The 24,237-nt window shown below is 41.1% G+C and overlaps 1 protein-coding gene across 4 annotated transcripts in view; it reads left to right on the forward strand.

Moving 5' to 3' along the window:
• Window positions 1–7,518: 7,518 nt before the first annotated feature.
• Window positions 7,519–24,237, forward strand: part of LOC114555081 (protein diaphanous homolog 3) — a 192,194-nt gene continuing 175,475 nt past the window's right edge. For 3 of the 4 annotated variants that reach the window (XM_028577187.1, XM_028577211.1, XM_028577195.1), the window contains exons 1-4: window positions 7,519–8,173; window positions 17,042–17,074; window positions 17,569–17,751; window positions 18,926–19,030. In XM_028577187.1, the coding sequence (XP_028432988.1) occupies window positions 8,054–8,173; window positions 17,042–17,074; window positions 17,569–17,751; window positions 18,926–19,030 (441 nt within the window). In that variant the 5' untranslated portion in view covers window positions 7,519–8,053. The remainder of the gene's footprint in view (window positions 8,174–17,041; window positions 17,075–17,568; window positions 17,752–18,925; window positions 19,031–24,237) is intronic. The other variant, XM_028577203.1, reaches the window with a different exon arrangement.

The following is a 24,237-nucleotide window of genomic DNA, read 5'->3' on the forward strand; positions in this document are numbered from 1 at the left end:
GTCAACGTCCTGGGCAACTTTACTTCACGCAGCAGCCTTTCTATTTATAGCTGTATAAGAAAGGTCAGAGAGAATCGGACATTCAGACACTTATCAGTACTTCTTCAGTTGCCATTTGGATCTGAATATCACCCGACTTTACTACCCCCTGTTGCGTGAGCAGTGTATTGTATTTCACGCATCGCCCGTGACGCTTGCGTACGCTGTTTAGACTACGAAAGGGAGCGCATCGCCCTCGTCGCTTGGGTCGCTTGGGTCGCTTGCTCGCGTTGACTCTGTAACGGCCCTTAGGCTGAACTGTATCTGTGGATGGCTATCTTAGTGACTACCTTACCTATAGGTCAGTAAGCAGTGGGGCAATTTATATTTGCTAATAATATGTTGGCTGTCATGGATTTGATGAGAGAAACCAATACCAACACACTGAGCTAGAGGAGGCTAAAAAATATGTAGATCAGCGGAGTTGAGTGTCGGTTCACCCCCAATTTCTCACTCACAACAAATGGTGCTTGGCCCTGCAGATACTTAGGGTTTTATGTGTTCAGGTTTTAGATAGGCGTCTCTGAAAATGTGTCTGCCACTTAAATACAATGGAGGAATGGATTGTTTTGTGCTGCTATGAGCACTCAAACATTACTTTTGGGAACTCATCACCAATTTCTTTTAGAAAAGTTTTCACTGTAGCTGTTGATAAGCACACATAGGGCCCAATATGACATTATTACTTATTTCTTTATGCGAGAAGGCACTGTAGCAAAATTTTAAAACACTACTGTACATGATTTTTGAGGGACAAATGGCATGCTGTACTGTATCAAAGAAAGAAAAATACCTGCCATTGTTTAGTTATCAGTCAACTAAAACCCAGGATTCTGATTTAGTAATACAATTTTAATTGTAACCACAAGATGGCAGTATATGCACACTGAAGCGTTAAACAGTGCTTACTCTCCATACAAGTTTCAAACGATTTAAAGAAGCCCCAGCAATATGAACAAAGAGGCTTCCATTCTGATCCTCTTCTCTTAAGGCCTAGCAAATGAGTAATACATATTAACATACAAAACAGATAGTATTAAACATTGTTTCATTGCATTCACTGCATACTTGAGACTTTGACACAAGGTTGAATTGTGTTGTTACTGGCACAACCACTGAAGTTAAATATGTTTTTTGTTGGGACACAATAGATTATAAAAATACATAAAACATACCTGCCCAAGTCAATTCTACAAAAACATATACAAAAACCCCAATTTAAACTCTGTTGTTGTCTATGAATTGAGTGACTTTAAAACACAATATTTCCTTGAGGCTCATTTTATTAACCGGTACTTTATTTTTATGAATTGTACCTTTTGTATTTGTTTATGCTATGACAATGTTGTCCTGAAATACTCATGCTAATAAAGCACACATCATTTAATTAGAAAAAGCTCACTCAGGTGGATTTTCTGTACATGGACTGTTTTAATTAAAGTTATTATCATCCATCCATCCATCCATCTTCGTCCGCTTATCCGGTGTCGGGTCGCGGGGGGAGCAGCTCCAGCAGGGGACCCCAAACTTCCCTTTCCCGAGCAACATTAACCAGCTCCGACTGGGGGATCCCGAGGCGTTCCCAGGCCAGGTTGGAGATATAATCCCTCCACCTAGTCCTGGGTCTTCCCCGAGGCCTCCTCCCAGCTGGACGTGCCTGGAACACCTCCCTAGGGAGGCGCCCAGGGGGCATTCTTACCAGATGCCCGAACCACCTCAACTGGCTCCTTTCGACGCAAAGGAGCAGCGGCTCTACTCCGAGCTCCTCACGGATGAGTGAGCTTCTCACCCTATCTCTAAGGGAGACGCCAGCCACCCTCCTGAGGAAACCCATTTCAGCCGCTTGTACCCTGGATCTCGTTCTTTCGGTCATGACCCAGCCTTCATGACCATAGGTGAGGGTAGGAACGAAAACTGACCGGTAGATCGAGAGCTTTGCCTTCTGGCTAAGCTCTCTTTTTCGTCCAACGGTGCGATAGATTGAATGCAATACCGCACCCGCTGCGCCGATTCTCCGACCAATCTCCCGCTCCCATTGTCCCCTCACTCGCGAACACAACCCCAAGGTACTTGAACTCCTTCACTTGGGGTAAGGACTCATTCCCTACCTGGAGAAGGCATTCCATCGGTTTCCTGCTGAGAACCATGGCCTCAGATTTAGAGGTGCTGATCCTCATCCCAACCGCTTCACACTCGGTTGCGAACCGATCCAGTGAGTGCTGAAGGTCGCAGGCCGATGATGCCATCAGGACCACATCATCTGCAAAGAGCAGCGATGAGATCCCCAGCCCACCAAACTGCAACCCCTCCCCACCCCGACTACGCCTCGATATCCTGTCCATAAATACTACAAACAGGATTGGTGACAAAGCGCGGCCCTGGCGGAGGCCAACCCTCACCTGAAACGAGTCCGACTTACTACCGAGAACCCGGACACAGCTCTCGCTTTGGTTGTACAGAGATTGGATGGCCCTGAGAAGAGACCCCTCACCCCATACTCCCGCAGCACCTCCCACAGTATCTCCCGGGGGACCCGGTCATACGCCTTCTCCAAATCCACAAAACACATGTAGACCGGTTGGGCATACTCCCAGGCTCCCTCCAGGATCCTTGCGAGAGTGAAGAGCTGGTCCGTTGTTCCACGACCAGGACGGAATCCGCATTGTTCCTCCTCAACCCGAGGTTCGACTATTGGCCGAACCCTCCTTTCCAGCACCTTGGAGTAGACTTTACCAGGGAGGCTGAGAAGTGTGATACCCCTATAATTGGCACACCCTCTGGTCCCCCCTTTTAAAAAGGGGAACCACCACCCCAGTCTGCCACTCCTTTGGCACCGTCCCAGACTTCCACGCAATGTTGAAAAGGCGTGTCAACCAGGACAGCCCCTCCACACCCAGAGCCTTGAGCATTTCTGGACGGATCTCATCAATCCCGGGGCTTTGCCACTGTGTAGTTGTTTGACTACATCAGTGACTTCCGCCTGGGAAATCGACGACAATCCCCCATTATCCTCCAGCTCTGCCTCTAACATAGAGAGCGTATTAGTCGGATTCAGGAGTTCCTCAAAGTGCTCCTTCCACCGCCCTATTACCTCCTCAGTTGAGGCAACAGTGTCCCATCCTTCCTGTACACAGCTTGGATGGTTCCCCGCTTCCCCTCCTGAGGTGGCGAACAGTTTTCCAGAAGCACTTTGGTGCCGACCGAAGTCCTTCTCCATGTCTTCTCCAAACTTCTCCCACACCCGCTGCTTTGCCTCTTTCACGGCAGAGGCTGCAGCCCTTCGGGCCCTTCGGGTACCCTGCAACTGCCTCCGAGTCCTCCGGGATAACATATCCCGGAAAGACTCCTTCTTCAGTCGGACGGCTTCCCTGACCACCGTTGTCCACCACGGTGTTCGTGGGTTACCGCCCCTTGAGGCACCTAAGACCCTAAGACCACAGCTCCTCGCTGCAGCTTCAGCAATGGAAACTTTGAACATTGTCCACTCGGGTTCAATGCCCCCAGCCTCCACAGGGATGCACGAAAAGCTCCGCCGGAGGTGTGAGTTGAAAGTCTGTTGGACAGGGGCCTCCTCCAGACGTTCCCAATTTACCCGCACTACACGTTTGGGCTTACCAGGTCTGTCCAGAGTCTTCCCCCACCCTCTGACCCAACTCACCACCAGATGGTGATCGGTTGACAGCTCTGCCCCTCTCTTCACCCGAGTGTCCAAAACATACGGCCTCAGATCAGATGAAACGATTATGAAATCGATCATTGACCTTTGGCCTAGGGTGCTCTGGTACCAGGTACACTTATGAGCATCCCTACGTTCAAACATGGTGTTCGTTATAGACAATCCATGACTAGCACAGAAGTCCAACAACAAACAACCACTCTGGTTTAGATCAGGGAGGCCGTTCCTCCCAATCACGCCTCTCAGGTGTCTCCATCATTGCCCACGTGTGCGTTGAAGTCCCCAGCAGAACAATGGAGTCCCCACTGGAGCCCCATGCAGGACTCCAGTCAAGGTCTCAAGAAGGCCGAATACTCCGAACTCCTGTTTGGTGCATATGCAAAACAACAGTCAGAGTTTTCCCCCCACAACCCGCAGGCGTGGGGAGGCGACCCTCTCGTCCCCACCGGGTAAACTCCAACACAGCGGCGCCAGCCGGGGCTTCTGAGTATCCCCACACCCGCCCGGCGCCTCACACCCTGGGCAACTCCGGAGAAGAAAAGAGTCCAACCCCTATCCAGGAGTATGGTTCCAGAACCAAGACTGTGCGTGAGGTAAGCCCCACCAGATCTAACCGGTAGCGCTCCACCTCCCGCACCAGTTCCGGCTCCTTCCCCACAGAGAGGTGACGTTCCACGTCCCCAGAGCCAGCGTCTGCTGCCCGGGTCTGGTCCGTCGAGGCCCCTGACCTTCACTGCCACCCATGTGGCATCGCACCCGACCCCAACGGTTCCTCCCACAGGTGGTGGGCCCATGGGATGGAGAGGGGAGTTGCCACGTAGCTTGTTCGGGCTGTGCCCGGCCGGGCTCCGTGGCAAACCCGCCACCAGGCGCTCGCCGACGAGCCCACCGCCTGGGCCTGGCTCCAGACGGGGCCCCGGGCTTCCTCCGGCAGGGTCACTCCATCTCTGCTTAGCTTTTTCATTGGGGTTTTTGAACCATTCTTTGTCTGGCCCCTCACCTGAGACCACTTTGCCTTGGGAGACCCTACCAGGAGCACAAAGCTCCAGACAACACAGCCCTCAGGTTCACAGAGACACACAAACCTCTCCACCACGATAAGGTGATGGTTCACAAGAAAATTAAAATTTCTATTATTTTGTCTCTAGGGTAGTAGATTGTATATCCCTGTTGCAATTCTTTGTGATGGATTTGGAAGGGTAGATCTCATATTGTCAGAGGATTAACAAGGCACAATGCTACAAGGCTTGTGTTTGGCCAGATGAAGAGTGGTAACACACTGCTGGCAGCCATGCAGACAGCCTTTCAGGGACTCAAGGAATAAAGGTCTTTAAAGAAAATAGGATTTCAAGAGGTATAATTCAAAGAAAGTCAAATTTGATTTCATGGCTGAAGGTTTCATTTAATAGTGACATTTGACTTCAAGTCTTGCTTAGAAAAAAACACACACAACAACATGCCATATGTCTCAGAATTCAAAATGTGCATGCCATATCTATTTTCAGCCATTCACATATAAGCCATGTTTTTATAAATCTCCAATCATGTCAGTTTACCTATTGGTGAGAATGTGTCCCAACCTTTTGCATTTTTGCAGATTGACATGGTAATAGTGGAAGCATTATTATAGTGAATCACTGCCGCACTTGTAAAAGATTGATGCTCGAAATATTACAGCTGAGCAAATTACATGAGCTGAGAGACAGCTGAAATATGTGACCTGTTTGTTAAGTATGTACTGTAGGCTTCCTGTTTTCGCTGGTCAAAAAAACTGTCAATCAAACTTACAAGCAACTGTTGTTAAAGTTGTCACTTGTCAGTGGGCTACACATGTCTAACTATCACTGGACTTCAGTGCTGAGATCTTAAGAAGGATTGGCATGCTCCCAGCTGTCTGCATAGAAGCACACTAGCACAGGCAGTGGAAAGGTTAATACTACAAGTGGCTCTTAATCCTATTTCCAACATTGGGTTACGTTAACTTTATTGTCTTCAAGAATAAAGTTCCGCATGATCAATAACTGCTGTATGATAACATCAAACGTAGAAGAGCTCACAAACAGCATCCACCAAGAGCAACCACCAATGTCATATGGTTCACTGTCAATACTCCACACAATTATTTATATTCTCCTAATCTGTGAGTTTCACTAAGAGGGGAGTAAATGTTCTGAACTGGTTGCCTTTACTTTGAAGAATAGGAAAGCAGTTCATTTTTTGAGCAGAGCAAATGAGAAGGATCCCACAAATGTTTCTGTTTGTTGCATCACATCACCTCATTGCTGTTTGCATCAGACAAGGTATTTAGGATTTTACTGTAGTTTTAGGCTTAATTTCTTTTAAATGACCTAACAAAGCTGAAAACCAACAGCCCAGAGCATTTTCGGTATGACAACCCGATTGAAAAAGAAAAGAAAAGAAGGCAGCATTAACTTGTGTTTCACCCCAAACTTTACAGAACGTCTGATTGAGAAGTAAAGGGTTTGTTGAGTCCTGGAAACGTGACAGGTTAGGATGGGGAGAAGGGCAAAAAATATTCTAAAATATACAGAAAATTATCAGTATATCTGACAAGTGAGTACTAATGTGGTAAAGTGACTCACACATTGATGTTCTTTTCAACGATGATCTGTAAACTGAGTGTATCATCTTTAGTATTTCAGGCAAATAGTCCAGCTTTGAGTTTGGGAGCTCTGGCTTTATACCTTAAGCCAGCTGTCAAAAATCTGGGGGTTACTTTTGATTGCAACATGAAATTTGATAAGCAAATCAGCAGTGTTGTTAAAATTAGCTTTTTCCAGCTTCGTCTCCTGGCTAAAGTTAAGCCTTTCGTTAACAGGCATGATCTAGAAAAGACTGTTCATGCCTTTATTACTTCAAGGTTATTACTCTTTATGTTGGCTTGAATCAAACCTCCATCTCTCGACTTCAACTTGTACAAAATGCTGCTGCTCGCTTTTTGACAAATACATCTAGACGACGTGCACACATCACTCCCCTTCTCTACACCCTACATTGACTCCCCGTGTATTTTAGAATTGATTTTAAGATGTTATTGTTTGTCTTCAAGGCCTTAAATGGCCTAGCCCCAGAGTACTTGTCTGAGATTTTAACCCTGCGTGAGCACAACCGGTCATGCAGTCCTCAAATCAACTGGTTTTAGAAGTCCCAAGGTCAAGGTATAAACGGTGGGGTGATCAGGCTTTTGCGGTTGCCGCCCTGAGACTCAGGAACAAGTTACCCCCTGATATTCGGACGATTACAGATGTAGCTCTTTTTAGGTCTAAACTCTGTTTAGAATGACTTTTAATACATAGTAGTGGTGTGACAATTTCCCTCTCCTATTTCTGTGTAACCTTTTCTGATTTTACTGTTTTCTATGTTTCATTTTTTTTATTGTATGATATGTTGTATGATATGTGTTTTATTCTTGGTTTCTGATGTGAAGCACTTTAGATACCTGCTGGTTACTGTAAAGTGCTATATAAATAAATGTTGATTGATTGATTGATTGATTGATTGTTGTGCAATTTCAAAAGACAGTAGTCATTGCATTTTAAACTTATCAACCGTGCATAATAGTACAGTATGCCTGAGGCTACATAAACCATCGTACCTACGGGAGACCCACTCGGTAAAAACGAGCGATCCCAATATGAAGTCGGGCTGATTGACAGTTCACTACGGCCAATCAAATTCTTTTTCAAACGTAAACAGAGTGGGCTGTACCAATGACGATTCAGTTTGTGTGTCTCAGTGGATACTATTGGTTGGATTAAACACGCGCAGCTGACAGCCTCATTGCGCGGGTCTGTCAAAAATATCTGCCCCTTAAATGTATCCAACCAACGCTTCAGCTAGTGCTTGTAATGATTATATAGCTTTCGTTTAACGTTGTTTGTCGGATAAAATTTGTCAAAGGAGAACACCGGTATGTTGTATGTAGCCTCCTTAGCAGAATCTCAAGCGTTAAATTAGTATACGTGACAGACAGTCCATAAATTGGATTAGCGCTAAGTAAAGCCACCAGTGAATGATAGTTTAGCAAACTTGCTAGCCAGTTAGCTAAACGGTATGTTTAGAGTGAAGACTTGAAAATATAACGTTAACGTTACATTTTGACAAACTGTGATTTGCTATGCGTTAACCAACGTTAGCTGTCAATTTAAGACACGAATGGTAACATTAATGTAACGTTAGCTAGACAATTCCGCGTGTGTCATCCTTCACCATTTTAGGGTGTGTGCTACCGTTACATACATTAGGGTTACAAGGTTAACGTCTTTGGTAACGCTAGCTGTCAGCTCGTGTAGAAGTCATTAACGTTAGGTCAACAACATGGATAACGTTAGTTTTAGTTCGCAGCGGTTTGAATCCACTAGCAGTAAATCTCAAAAGAGGAAGGGTTCTTCCAACCAAAACACATGTAATGATGAAGGAGACCGCAAACCAAAGTTTGTAAGTATGAACCGTTTTGTATTGAATTTAACGTTAGCTGTGTGTTGGGGGGGGGAGGAGGAATTATGTCCTCTTAGTACCTGTCAACATTTCTACGTTATCTCGTGTCTCTGTGGACCACACACACACACACACACACACACACACACACACACACACACACACACACACACACACACACAACACGCTAGGAAGTGCAAAACCCACGAGGAAAAAGTGTCTGCAATAACATTTTTAATATATTTTCGCGTTTTTTCATATGGTAGTGGATAGATGCATGCCTCTATCTAGAAAGATATGTGTCAATGACCTTTGATTAATGTATTCTATTTCCGTATTTAAATTATTTCAAAACAGGCTTTTCAGATGGATTATACCATGGGGAAACAGAGCAGTAGAACAGTGGTGGAAATGTGTTATGCCAGTGACCTTGACTTAACTTTGCATGTAGCAAAACAAAAGGTTAAAATTAGCACAGGGTTTAGTTCTTACACTAATCCATGTCCTTCCTACTATTACAAACCAACCAACGTTTTGTCTGCCTGGTATCTGCTGTATTATTCTGGGAGATAAAGTGAGGTGTTGCTATTTGGAGGGGTCTCATTAGGGTCCTCATTTTTAAAGCAGGCTTGTAATAACAACACACACACACACACACACACACACACACGCACACGCACGCGCACACACCCTTTCAGACAGGAGACTTGTGTATGACACAGATCTACTTAATGCACGCTCAACCCACATTTAACTCCATTCTCATGAGTGTGACAACACAAGTTAATTCTTTGTTGCTGCCATTCAGAGATTCTATTCTGCAATCGTAGTAAAGGTCTGCGCAGGAATGGTTTTTCAATCCCGCCTGTTATTATCCACTCCTTTTGATGAGTTGTTGGCTAAATGTCTAACATTTAATAGAAACACCTGTTTGCCTACTGTCTTGAGTGTTCAGTGCTGGTTAAGAGTAGAGTTGCAAAGTCAGGTTGGTTCATGTGTGTTAAACCATTCAGATTGACTGCCAATGTGAATTCAACCTGCATCATTGCACTGTCTGTCTGAAAGGGGGTAAAGTAAAGGCTTTGGGCTTTTAACTGTTAAACAAATTAAGTAATATGAAGGAATCATCATTTATTATTATTATTGTTATTATTATTATTATTATTATTATTATTATTATTATTATTATTATTCACCTAACCAGGTCCCTTGTTACTAGTCCTTGAGCGTGAAAGTTCATTCTTGACTGTGGAAATATTTTTTGACAAAATCATTTGATCTCAAAGTCCACTAACTAGCTTTGTCTGGAGCTTTCAACAGCAACTCACGGTTTTGATCAGCAGATGGAGTTTGCGCAGTTGTCATGGAGATGGGTCAGTTGTCATCATGTGACCTAGCGTCACTGTGTCCATGTTTGGACACATATTGGCTAACGTTCTATCAAAATGGCAAAATACGAATATAAATGATCTATTCATGTTTTCAGTTAATTTAATGGTGTAAAACTAAAGTGCAACTTCTTACCTTTCTAACGGTATATAGTTTTAAGTGTTTAGCTTTTACTTACGAGAGCCGGCTGAGATACGCTATCACCGGTGAATTAGCCGTTGCCCGAGCGTTCTTACTTCTTTCCCTCATCAAAGTCACTTTCATATACTAATTAGACATTTAAATGTCCATGTACATATATGAAAATTCATACGTAAATTGTTAGATGAGTATTGATCAATTCTGCTAACATTTTTGGTGATGATCTGAAACGTAAAGTACCGCGAAAAGACAAGAAAGTGCATCAGGTCGGAAGTGTCTGAATATGGCCAATAGCAGCGAGTGGTGAACGTGGACACTGTGACGCTAAGTATGGAACTTAATAACATCCCTCTCTCTGTTCAAGGGTGGTCTTTGGTGTGGATGCAGGCTAGTCACATAGTTTCTTAAAGACCATCCTCATTCATAATGTCCCATATGACTAGGGTTGGGCATCATTTTGATTTTAACAATTCTGATTCCAATTCCTAACATAAAGCCACACTAGAGCGCAGCTTACTGTGCTCCACGGCTGCAACACGACAAGCCCCTGGCTGCTACAGAAACCAAAACTTGCGCATGTTAAATTTGGAACCGATGATCAGATTTGAAACCAAGTCTTCCAAACGATTCCAATAAAGCAACTATTCCACTGGAATCGTAATTTTTTTAAACGATTCCAATAGGGCTGCTCCCTCTTAGTCGACTAATCGGTCGTTTTGGTCTTAGCTTAGATTTCTTTAGTCGATTAGTCATGTTGGATGCTTTTTTTGGAGGCATTATCTTATTCAATATATGCATCCTTTTGCATGACTCTTTGCGGAGAAACTCAGATTTACAGATGTGTCGATTAAATCAACTGATCGATTAGTTGATACAGTTGAATGAGTGTTAGTCGACTAAGAATTTCTTCAATCGAACACAGCCCTAGATTCCAAGTTGGAACCGGTTCTTGATTCCCAATCCCACGAACCTGTAATCTCTTGACTATGATGACAACGGAGCTATTCTCATGACAACTGAGCAAAATCTAGTAAATTTACCTAGGGTTGAGATTATTTTGTCAAAATTTGAACCAATTGAAAACCTATATAAACTATGCTTAAGATACTGCAAAGCACACACTCAGGACTTTTTGTGGTTACTTCAAAATAAAAGAAATAAAAGCTGAAAACATAGTGAAAACTGTTTGTGCTGTTGACATGCTCTTGGTAGCGCTTTTTCACAGCGAAAAGCAAAGCATCCTCAAGTGAGCTGAACTACACATTTTCAAAGGTGTTAGTTCTGGTTCTTCTTTTTAATATACTAATTAAACAAACGGTACAGGCCATGTTGCCTTCCAGAGAGCCTTGCATTTCTAAACAATGCTCTCCTTATGGTTTTGTTCTGTCTAACTGTCAAAAATACACAACCCAAATGACATCCTTACTAAAAGATACATAGGCCTACATGTATCTGTGATGGTACAGTGTACTATTGACCCCTTTTGTCCCTTTCTCTCATCAGATTGGTCTGTCTAACAATATTTATAATATATAACTGTTATTATAACCCATAACTGAAGAACATTGTAAATATCTTTCACAGTTAAGAGCTTTCATTTATTTAGTTGTCTCAATAGGTGGCACTGCGATACCACAGTATTGACTGTAAATGGTAGATAGTAGATTTGCCATTAAAGGCCACTTAAGTTCAGTGGCTATTTTCAACCATAGCATTCTAAAAGTGAAGAAAAAATTGAACATTTTAGCCTACCGTTCTTGGATAAGGACTGTTCATTGTCAAAAAATCAGTTGGTTGTCAGTTTAAGCTCTGAAAAGATTAAGAAATGTCTAGTGTTAATGGACAATATAACTAAATTGTGGTGCTCAAAAAAGTAACTGGGAATGAATTAATTTAGAAGTGAAGTACACCAGCAGTGTCAGAAGGATATGTCATTTTATCAATCAATCAGTTTTTATTTGGCACATGAAATTGTATCAGTTAAAATGTTATATATATATATATATATATATATATATATATATATATATATATATATATATATATATATATATATTGATTGCACTTCTTGCAGTTCTATAAGTGATAGGTTCAAGTCTGTTGTACTTCTAACCACATGTGGTCTGTTTATTTGTAGTCTGATTAACTGGATGTAGACTGTGGGTATAAGCCTGCAATTGGCCGGCTATTTAGACTGGTATTCTCCTTCCCTTCTGCTATCGCTGCTATCTATTTTTCTCGCTCATCTGGGGCTTAGCGTTGGCCAAGACGATTGGTTTAAAGAAATACAAACAAACTAGAGCTTCTTATTGTGTTCAGAGTTGGGTAACTCAAGAACACATTTAAATCAATTTAGGTCAGTGTTGAGTTGCACTAAAATCCAATTATCAATTTTTTTCCTCATTGTTGAAGAGCTGAATTGTAGTTAGTTAGTTAGTTAGTTAGTTAGTTTGTCTTTATTGTCCACTGAGGAAATTTGTTTTCACAGTCTGTACAGGGCCTCACAAATATACACATACAGTAAACATAGACACTTTCACCCCAAACACCCAATAATGCAGAGTTCCCTCAAGTTTGTTCCACTGGCACCCTTTGTGGGCAGCATACAACATATATGAGTAGCACACACACATAACAATCACTGCTTCATTTAGGGATGATATGGTAGAAGGCACAAAACTCTTACTGTAGCGGACCTGTCTCCAGGCCAAGGACCTGTATCTGTGTCCTGATGGAAGCAGTGTGAAGATGGGGTAGAGCGGATGTTTGTTTTTTTTTTAGTCCTCATTGGCTACTAGCAACTGCGTGGAGGAGGGGTGGGGGCGCGTGCACGATCACGTAAGGCTTGTATCATGTTGACACACCGACAGTTTTGTTGTCATTACTTAGAACTCCTCATGGGGGCGACAGAAACTGCACACTAAAGCTTAAAATGAATTGAAGTGTGCAACAGTGAAGGTGAATTATTTCACAATGTACCGTATATAGCCTACTTCACTGGTGATTTTTATGTACCGGTAATTTATTTCACAATATCTTAGGCATTTAATTTGGAACATTTTCTAATACTTGTGAAGTGCATTTGACCCCTTTTAAACATCTAAGTTATGAAGAAAATCATTTAGAATAGTTATGTCTTATAGTTGGGGTTCATCATAGTTCATGCTGTTCCTCTATATCAGGGGTCACCAACCTTTTCTAAACTGAGAGCTACTTCCAGGGTACTGAGTCATACGAAGGGCCACCAGTTTGATACACTCTTCTGAAATAACAAATTAGCTCAGTTTGGCTTTAGTTATATATGATTATTAATGATTAATGATAGTTATATATGATTATTAGTGATTAATGATACTCATCTATGTGAAGACACTGATCATGTTAATGATTTCTCTCAATAATTATCAACAATGACTTAACAAGGTAACAAATAATATCAATATTCAATTTAAATTTTTAGAACAGGCCTGAGGGCTACTCATGTGGTCCTTGGGGGCTACCTGGTGCCCGCGGGCACTGTGTTGGTGACCCCTGCTCTATATATATATATATATATATATATATATATATATATATATATATATATATATATATATATATATATATATATATATATATATATATATATATATACAGTGGGGGAAATAAGTATTTGACCCCTTGCTGATTTTGCAGGTTTGCCCACTTACAAAGAATGCAAAAATCTACAATTGTAATCATATGTACATTCTAACAGTGAAAGACAGAATCCCAAAGAAAATTCCAGAAAATCACATCATATGAATTTATTAAAATTGATAACCATCTGATGAGGAAAAACAAGTATTTGACCCCCTGGACAAACGGCAAGTATTCTGGCTCCTACAAGCCAGTTAGTCTTTCTTTAAGACACAGCCCCAATCCAAACCAATTATCTACATCAAATACACCTGCCTCACCTCGTTACCTGTATAAAAGACACCTGTCAACACCCAAACAACCAGCATCCAACATCACCACCATGGGCAAGACCAAAGAGCTTTCTACGGACATCAGGGACAAGATTGTTGATCTGCACAAGGCTGGGATGGGCTACAAGAGAATCGGAAAGCAACTTGGAGAGAAAAGATCAACTGTCGGTGCAGTTATCAGGAAATGGAAGAAGCACCACACCACCGCCAACCTCCCTCGGTCTGGGCCTCCACACAAGATCTTGCCTCGTGGGGTGTCCCTGATCATGCGAACAGTGAGGAATCATCCCAAAACCACAAGGGGGGACTGATGAATCAACTGAAGGCAGCTGGGACCACAGTTACAAAAGAAACGGTTGGTAACACACTACGCCGTCATGGATTGAAATCCTGCAGCGCACGCAAGGTCCCCTGCTCAAGAAGAAACATGTACAGGCCCGCATGAAGTTCGCCATTCACCACCTGGACGACTCAGAAGAGGCCTGGAAGAAGGTGATGTGGTCAGATGAGACCAAAATAGAACTTTTTGGACTCAACTCGTCGTGTTTGGAGGGCAAAGAACACCGAGTACAACCCAAAGAACACCATCCCCACCGTCAAGCATGGTGGTGGCAACATCATGCTTTGGGGGTGCTTTTCAGCCAAGGGGACGGGACAACTCCATCGTACTGAGGGGAGGATGGACGGGGCCATGTATCGTGGAATTCTGGACCGACATCTCCTTCCCTCAGTGAGAGAGCTGAAGATGGGTCGAGGATGGGTGTTTCAGCACGACAACGACCCTAAGCACACCGCCAAAGCAACAAAAGAGTGGCTGAAGAAGAAGCACATCAAGGTTCTGGAGTGGCCTAGCCAGTCTCCAGACCTGAATCCGATTGAAAATCTTTGGAGGGAACTTAAAATTCGAGTTGCCAGGCAACAACCTCGGAACCTGAATGATTTGGAGGCTGTCTGCAGGGAGGAGTGGGCCAACATCCCTGCCGAAATGTGCACAAACCTTGTCACCAACTATAAAAACCGTTTGACATCTGTGCTGGCCAATAATGGCTTTTTTACAAAATATTAACATGCTGTTTGTCCAGGGGTCAAATACTTGTTTTTCCTCATCAGATGGTTATCAATTTTAATAAATTCATATGATGTGATTTTCTGGAATTTTCTTTGGGATTCTGTCTTTCACTGTTAGAATGTACATATGATTAAAATTGTAGATTTTTGCATTCTTTGTAAGTGGGCAAACCTGCAAAATCAGCAAGGGGTCAAATACTTATTTCCCCCACTGTATATATATATATATATATATATATATATATATATATATATATATATGTATATATATATATATGTATATATATATATATATATATATATATGTGTATATATATATATGTATGTGTGTGTGTGTATATATATGTGTGTGTGTATATATATATATATATATATATATATATATATGTATGTATGTATGTATGTATGTATGTATGTATGTGTATGTATGTATGTATGTATGTATGTATGTATGTATATGTATATATATGTATATATATATATGTGTGTGTATATATATATATATATATATATGTGTGTGTATATGTATATATATATATATATATATATATATATATATATATATAAAATAATCTACCTACTCTAGCATAGTTTGTCAAGCTGTGGGCATATGAGGTAAAAGTTTGACAGCTGTGTCCAATTAGTACGACCAATTGTCAAGCTGATCAGTGGAGACAAAATAATTCCTATAGTCGGCATATGGTGGGTCATTTTATTATTATTCTCTCATGTCACCCTTCAGTCGGTTTCTTTTCAAGCACATTTTGAGCAAAAATGTATGATGTTAATCTTGGAACACTCATTAGGGGGATGGCTCATTGACAGGTTGACACATGTTATTCCAGGGGATTTTATATTAATTAAACACTGGTGTGTATTGATTTATGGTTCTGTGCGGTCTGCTAAAGGAGACTTAACCGATCTGTGTCAGGTTTTTTTCATTCAGCATTTGATTAAGTCAACGTTGTTTAATTGAATATTTTCTGTATTGATTTCAAGTTCCTTATTAGGATTATTCCTTACACATGTTTAAAATACAGATGGCAACTTTCCCCAAGAAGTCTACAGGAAAACAAACAAACAAAGTCTGCTAGAGCAGAAAAAGCAGCAGACAACTTGCTCGGCAGGCACTGAGGTAGCTGGTACTCACAGATAACAACAGGCCAACTGCCAATCTCCTTTTCTACTGCACAAGTGGATCCTTTATAATTTGCAGACGGGGCTTATTAAAGAAGCAATTTTTAGGCAGCAATTTCTGTTTTAAATGACTAGTGTCGTCGATGTTGGCTATCACCTCACTTGGGTTTAGACATTTTAACATATGTTTAATAATCTGCTAAACTGCACTGCTGGGTGCCCCAAAAGGATTTTCTTTTTGTAGGGAAAGTTTGGCACCCACACATCATGCTTGGATGATGACTGTACAGGCTCCTCGGCAATGTGCGGTAGTTTAGTTTAGGCTTCGTTTAGCTGGCATACATTGGTTTCATTTAATTGTTTTAATTCAAGATGAGCGTAACGGTACAGATCCATTTGACCACTCTATTCTTATGGGTGACGTCAAGCGACTTCAACGCGCCTGCAAAGCATTCCGGGAAGGCGGCGCTGCATTGGAAAAAAGCCGATGCCCATCTGTCTCTCCTAATGCTGCAAGAAATGAACATCACAAACTCAACTTGTGAATTCTATAATGCAGAATATAAAGAATCAAAACCCTTAACTAGGTTATCAATCAACGATATTGGTTCATAAATAACATCACAAGGACTTGCTCTAGGCTAGCCTGACAAGCCAGACCCACATCCAGATGTTGGGTCTGGGAACTCACCATTGACGGAGCTCAATCCGAGGGGCGGGATAAACGGTTGTCTTTCAAATTCCCTCTGCACACAATATGATAGCGCTACAACCAGGCAGAGCAACGAAGAAGGTAGCGAAGCTATTTGATAGATTAAACTTTAGCCGTATCCGGTCGGCAAAACTCTGAACGCATCTTCCTTTTTTAAGAATGATTTCAGTGCTGTTCTTTGTTCTTTTGTCAAAGAAAAGCTTAACTCTAAGTCTTCCAGAAGACCGCTGTTCCCAGCAGCAGCAGCCATAAGCCCGCCCACCGACTCTATACACGATGTGATTGGCCGGACCAGAGTTTGGTTTTTCCAGCTCGCAAGCCAGACCTCCCTGGCTGCAAATTAAATTTGCTGCCACTAGGGTGCGTCTAGATTTCTAGCATGCTGTAGGGTTCGAAATATAACCCAATTATAACATTTGATGCTGTTGCTTTTTGTATCCTGACTTGGTTTTTTCTGTTCCCCACCTATAGCACTTACCCTTTAGAAACATCACAGATGATGTGGTAAGATCTGAGAAATTGGTTTGGTTTCTCTTCTCTTGGTTGTTAATCTTTGCAACATCTAACATCTCTTTACTAAAAATACATCTAATCTGGCTATTTTGAGTGGCAAAGAAATTGGTCTTCATTGCCAGACATTGGATTCATTCACATCACAGAGCACAGGCTGCTTTTCTCACTTACTATTAATGTCTCTGTTGACTCTACATGTTATCTAGATGGTGCTTTACTCAACATGTGTTAAACAGCTGTTCTGTGTACTGTATGTGCTTTGTTCACACTAATGGCATTGTTTTTCTAACCCATTAATCAGAACAGAGTCGACAAAACAATTAGTCTGAATAGACTAATTGGTTTGTCAACTCTGTTCTGATTATTAACCATTTAAATGCTCATAATCTAAGATTATTATTTTTTTAAATGTATTTCAACTTGGCATGGAAAGTTCTTGTGTACTTTTCCCTATTTTAATTGTATTTTCCCTGTTGTCTGTACAGCTGGACAGATTCGCCAGTATTCGGATTCCGGGTAGTAAAAAGGAGCGGCCACCCCTATCACACTCTAAAAACAACACGAATGATTGGTCCATTTCTTCATCATCTACCGCGCATCAGTTTGAGGAACTTTCATCCAAGATCACCTCGGAAAAAGAGATCTTGGCTCTGTTTGAAAAAATGATGGTAGGTGGTTTTTTGATTGTACAATATCACAACGTGTAAAACCTATATTTGATGGAAGGGCAACCACAGGGACTGAGTGCTTAAGATTTGGATAAAGATTTTAGAACAGGAACACTGAATAGTACAAGGAGGGCATGCACCGTGTTTTGAATGTATTGTCACATTTAAATAAAAATACAGGAAATCAATGAAAGCAAAATAATAAACACTTTTTAACATATTAAAAATATTTCTTGGTGAAATAAAATAGATGACAAATATGACCAAGCTTATGGCTCTAATAATAGACACTCTTTTACCCTGATCTCAAGTCAAATGCTCACACTCTTCTTTGTTTTGAAAGTGGTGAGTTTGAGGAACACAATGCTATTACTGTATGCCTGTTTTAGGCTTGCTATTTTCTAATAGGACATTCTATAAAACCATATTGCCGCTTGACATACGACTGCGGTAAAGATGCTGGGAAATGACTTCCACTCGTTTTTGTGAGGAATTTATGTCCTTAATGGAACCAAAACACTCAACGTGAGACAGTAGATAACTTGCAAAGCTTTCCAGAAGTGCCGACTGCCAGCCAAACAGCTGACGACTCCTCTAGGTCCAACCGGCTGCACCCATTAATACAGCACTCTTATAGTAACGGGCGTACTTTGGAACAGACTAAGATGTTTTGGCCAATATGGCAAATGAACATAAAACATTTAATGCAGAATTTTTTTTAATTTGGTAGAGAAATGGGTGGCTTGTGGCTTGGGGGTAAAAATGGTTGCCCCATCCCCACAAGGTGGGAGGATCAATCCCAGGTCGTCCGGGCCACATCATGTCAAAGTGTCCTTGAGCAAGACACTGAACCCCAAGTTGCTCCCCGAATGCTGTATGTATAGCTGTCCACTGCTCCTAATACTTAGCATGGTTTAAATGCAGAAATAGAATTTCACTTCATTGTGCTGTGTGTACGTGACGATTAAGAAATAGTTTGTTTTAAACTAATTCTGCTCACACACTTTGGACCAAAGCTAATATTGCTAAAGTATTGTATTATTAATACGCTGTGGGGAAAAAACAAACCAAGTCCTGTCGCCAGAGGTGTTGTTAAAATCTCTAAAAACAAGAATATTGCATTCTAAATAAGATTAAAATTTCAATAAGACTTTCTGTTTTTTCTTTCTTTCAGGAGGACATGAACTTGAATGAGGAAAAAAAGACTCCTTTGAGAGAAAAGGACCTCAACACAAAGAGAGAAATGGTCATCCAGTATGTTTTTACTGCCTCTAAAACTGTAAGTTTTGAAACCTATTTTTTAACTTAATTTTACTTCCTATGTTTTGCTGCTTATCTTTAGTTAGATGAGTTAATGTGTTTAAATGTCATGTATTTTTAAAACCTTATAATTGTGCTTGTACTTTGGGCACATATTCTATCTTTCCGTCTATTATTTAATGAAAAATTATGTCTCACATGGGACTTTGCCCGAGAGAGAATGGGGATGGATTTAATTTGATTATTCAATATCAAAAACAAAGTAAATTGGATTACAAGCCAGTGCCATCTCTTTTGTCTTGCCATCTCTGTCTCTAGGAGACGTAATTACACCTGCACTGGGACACATTTGTAAAAATATACAAAAACTGTATTTAGGATGAGATTATGTAAAGGTTTGTCATTAAAACGCTAAATTAAAAGTCATAATGTTAAAAATGGTACCTTTTACAAAATATCCCAGATCTACTTATGTTGTGCAAGGATGGAGCCCACTCATCATTATCCAAACATTATCTCTCTCTCTCTGGTGTGCTCACCCTGTCCCAAAAGGTTATTTTCAGCTTAAATAATTTCTGTTGTTTTTGGGTGATAGTGCATCACAACATAAATTGTTGATGCTTTTGAGTAATAATGCTTCACAAGCATGGGTGAGGTTTGGTATTAATTCTTAATAACATTTTTGAATGCTTGAAGATAATTGATTAGATTTTGTGAGTTATCATTGTTGATTGGTCCTTCTTCAAAGTTTCAGCACTTAGCCCTAAGCGTTTCCTTTACTCACCCTCAAAGCAGACAGATGTTGATAGAGGGTGATAAAACTGTTGGAGTTGGAGAGAAAAACGATTACATGCAAAGATCCAAAGAAATGGAAGCTGTGGACCATTCTCTCTCTCTCCCAGAGCGACATACATTTACATTGATTTATCTTGCCCTTAAGAATAGAATCTTTGAAAGACTACCTTTTCCAGGTGATTCTCCATTAAATATCTAACCCAGAGTGTGTTTATAGTTAATATGGGTTTAGTCTGTGATACTTAGTTGAATAATGATAAAAACACAGCCAACCTTAGTTTTTTTTTTTGCATTGATTTCAAATTAACAAAATCTACTGTATAGAATAACATTTAATTTCCTAACTTAAATCAACTGTTCTTTACAAATATCACAGATATGAAAGGTCCCATGACATGGTGCTCTTTGGATGCTTTTATATAGACCTTAGTGGTCCCCTAATACTGTAGCTGAAGTCTCTTTCTCGAAATTCAGCCTTGATGCAGAATTACAGCCACTAGAGCCAGTCCCACAATGAGCTTTCCTTAGTATGTGCCATTTCTGTGTCTGTAGCTATTGAGGAGGAGAGAGGGAGGGTGGGGGTGTGGCCTTGACCAACTGCCACTTTGCTCGTTTGAAAGCCATGATGTCTCATGGGTGTGCCAAATTCTCTGGGCGGGCAAAGCAGAGAAAGGGGAGGTAACCTTGCTCCTTATGACCTCATAAGGAGCAGATTCAAGATCGGCCCATCTGAGCTTTCATTTTCTGAAAGGCAGAGCAGGATACCCAGGGCTCGGTTTACACCTATCGCCATTTCTAGCCACTGGGAACCATAGGCAGGCTGGGGGAATGTATTTTAATGTTAAAAAAACTCATAAAGTCAAATTTTCATTCCATGGGACTTTTAACCAATAGAGGTGTGATGAGATCTCGTCCCACACGAGATTAAACTTGACGAGATAAAAAATGTCTTGCGATATCAGTACACAAGTGCAGAGCAGAAGTCTTGAAATTAGCATAGAAGATCACCCGACTGTACTTCAAAGTTGACTCCGAGTTTTACTTTGCACAGCAACTCTGTAAAACCCAGCATTAGAACGTTAGAGAGTACCGCCTCTCTCTCTCTCTCTCTCTCACTGTCTTAAAATGAGTCGGGAAGCGGACAGCAAAACCCAACTTTACTTTTAATGATAATAAACAAAGAGAAATGTTCTCCGTTCGTCCTATAATGGTCATAAATCGATACTAGAGTCGCCTACTTCCTTGTTTATTGCTGCAATTAATAAAATGCAGAAGAGGAGAAAAGAGCATCTGTCTTCACAAAAATCGTCTGTTGAGTGTTTGATGGTAATTTATTTTTGCTTTAGAACGTAATCAAAGTGAAACAATAGTAAAATTAGCTTTATTTCTCTCTGTCTATTGTACAATGACAAATTCAAGTACAAAACATGTTGGTCTCAACTACTGCCAGAAAACACTTAGTTATGTTGTGTCTCTCCACCATACATATGGAATAACAGTAACAGTGTAACTGGTAGTTAAACAGGAGAGAAGCCAGTTATCGGAGTTTGTGGCAAAACCTTTCAGTGCTCGGTTTTCATTTTGGGACTTTCGACTGAATAAAGGGCTATTTTTTCCAGTCTTTTTTCTTCATTGTAGTTTTCTGTAAAATAGTGTATTAACCAATGCTCAAGTTACCTCACATTGCATATTTTTTTCTTTTTTATGTTTTTCTGGTTAACAAGTTGGCACAATCTCTGGCAAAGAAGAGTTGTGTTTATTCTATTTTCTTTAATCAGACATCCCTCCAAAGTTGCCTGAGGCTTTCCATCTCTAGTTACGATGGGGACCAGCCTGTTTATACACCTGCATTTATTTACGTGATTGTAAAATAATGTTGCCACAGGCCAAAAGGCTGCCAAAACTTCCACTCGTGGTCCAGAATTTCTGTTCCGCATGTGTGAGTACTAGTAGTAGACATAAATAAACTGGTTTGACGTGTTTGGGTCACAGGACGTACTGAACCAATGTTGGATACTAGGGCTGGTCCGAATACCATTTTTTGAGCTTCGAAGCTTCGGTAGTCATGAGCATCGAATATTCGAAGCTTCGGAGAGAGGGGGCTGAACATATTATCTCTAATAAAGGCAGGAATCTCTATGTGTCTGTCTGTTTTTTTTTTTTGCATTTTCATTATTTTGAGAACCTTTCATCCAAACGACTTCAGAAGGGAGTGCAGTGTTGTATTTGGTGCAATATAGATAGACAGGCCAGACGCGTTCAGAATTAATAAACTTTTAACCTCTCAAGGATCACCGTCTCGTCAACGGGACACTTTGTGACTGGGGCGTCGCTGTAACCTCGATAAAACTTCCACTCATGAGCGTTTTTATAACTTTAAAGCATTAAATCTTTAAAATATACAGCCATGTACACAACTGTTACAAAGTAACAGAAAATAAAACAATTTAGCCATAATCTGCGCAGCCGAGAGTGCATGCATACCTGTTGTCGCAACAAAGTGGTATTTTAACCAAAACTTGATTTTCATAAATCCCCAAGAGTCCAAGGAAATCTAATATCCAAGCTTTATATTCCAAAACGATCTCTTCGCCTCACAATGTTGAAGTTTCTGGCCGAATCACAACGGAAAAACGCGAAACAAACGTTTTCCATTTCCGCACTTGTTATCGCCGCTAGCTTCTCTGCCCAGCTTGCTAAATGCTCGAAGTGGGCGTCATCGTGTACCGACAGTATCTTCTTCTTCTTCTTCTTCTTCTTCTTCTTTGTAGTTTATTGGCGGTTGGCAAACCAACTTAAATGTGCATTACCGCCACCAACTGGACTGGAGTTTGAACGAGAGATAAATGCAGAAAATAAATAAACCAAAATAAAAAAAAACAACAACGAATATTCGAATGTCAAATTTTCAATTCAAATACCAACCCACCAAACGAATATTCAAATATTCGGGTCCAGCCCTATTGGATACTGAACTGAACATGCTGTACCAAAATGTTTTGGGACGACTACACATTATATTACATTATATATTACTGACTGCTGAAGGCTTTAGCGATACCGAGAAACAAACAGGCTGGTCATTATCATGTCTCTCCAGGACAGGAGAGGAGTTTGACCACTGAGCCAGAAGAGGAAGAGGGAGGGAGGCACACACTGTATCTGCAGACAGGGAGTGGGTAGAAAATGCTGCCGCTGTTCCAATTACTCACGACAGTAAATGACATATGAGGCTGGAATCAGCCTAGGCTGATGATGCCAAGAAAGAGTTGCAATCAAGAGCCATCATGGGAGCAAAGCAAAAGGGGCACAATGATGATAACAACACTGGACTAGACTCATAGGATTACTACCTGATTGTCTGCATTTATGTCTTGTGGTACTGAGCCTCACTCTTTTTTTTTGCAGAGGTCCAAACTGGATACCAAGCTATTCAGTAGTCACTTACTATTACAAGAGACTTGATAAACCAAATAAGTTAACTTTCTCTCTACGCCACCCTACCACTTAAAAACACAGAAAAGTGTCCGCTTTAATTGTCTTGCTGCTGTCTTCCTAGACTATTAAAAAGAAGAAACTATGTGCTATAGTTTGGCAAGATGCATGTAGATTGTTATTACACAGGGGTGGTACAGTGGCTCCCCCCCCCCCTCAAATCTATGGTTAAATACATTTTATTTGGAAGGTTGTCCATTTGTTAAGGCCTTCTCTTATGGGTACATGAGGATTGGTGCCAGGACAGGGGTTAACAGACTTTTTTTAGTCATGCAAGTACAAATAAATGGTAAAACGATCCAAATGTGACACATGACATGGGTTCTTCTTGCAAGTGATCAAAGATTATAGAATATTGCAGTGTGAGAGATGATGGCTGTCTCAGTTAATTGCTGTCATTTCTCTGAACCAACATTTTATAGATCTTAGATTCTGTGCCTCTATGGAAATGTGGTATTTGGGAAATGTGTCATTTCGGTGTAAGCTATTTCGAGTTTTGGAAACTAATTAACCGACTTGACTTACCATCATATTAAAGAACACCCTGGGCTTGCTAGGCTGCTGGCTTTAAACCAAAAGCCTTAAAAAAATGAATTGGTCCAAAGTCCTTTTTTCTTCAATTGACTTACATAGTTAGACTTATGGTGTTTTTCCACTGCTAGTACCAGTCCGTCCCCGTCCTTCTTTTTCCATTGCAGATTTTGTACCGCCTCATGCGTGAGGCAAGCTTCGCTGGTCGTCATAGCGACGCTGCAGTAAACTGCCGTGACCTAACTCGACACACACACAGAACGTCAAAGGTGTGTTGTAGCCACAGCCAGAAGACACATTTTGTTTGCAAAAAAAAACACAGCTGGCTAAACTATTTCAAAATGGCGGGTTTGTTCAGGACACCCCCCATCTGTCGCTTTCACGTCACCTTTTGGTGAGGAGGTG

Source organism: Perca flavescens, chromosome 1 (genome assembly GCF_004354835.1).
Source record: "Perca flavescens isolate YP-PL-M2 chromosome 1, PFLA_1.0, whole genome shotgun sequence".
NCBI classification, from domain to species: domain Eukaryota; kingdom Metazoa; phylum Chordata; class Actinopteri; order Perciformes; family Percidae; genus Perca; species Perca flavescens.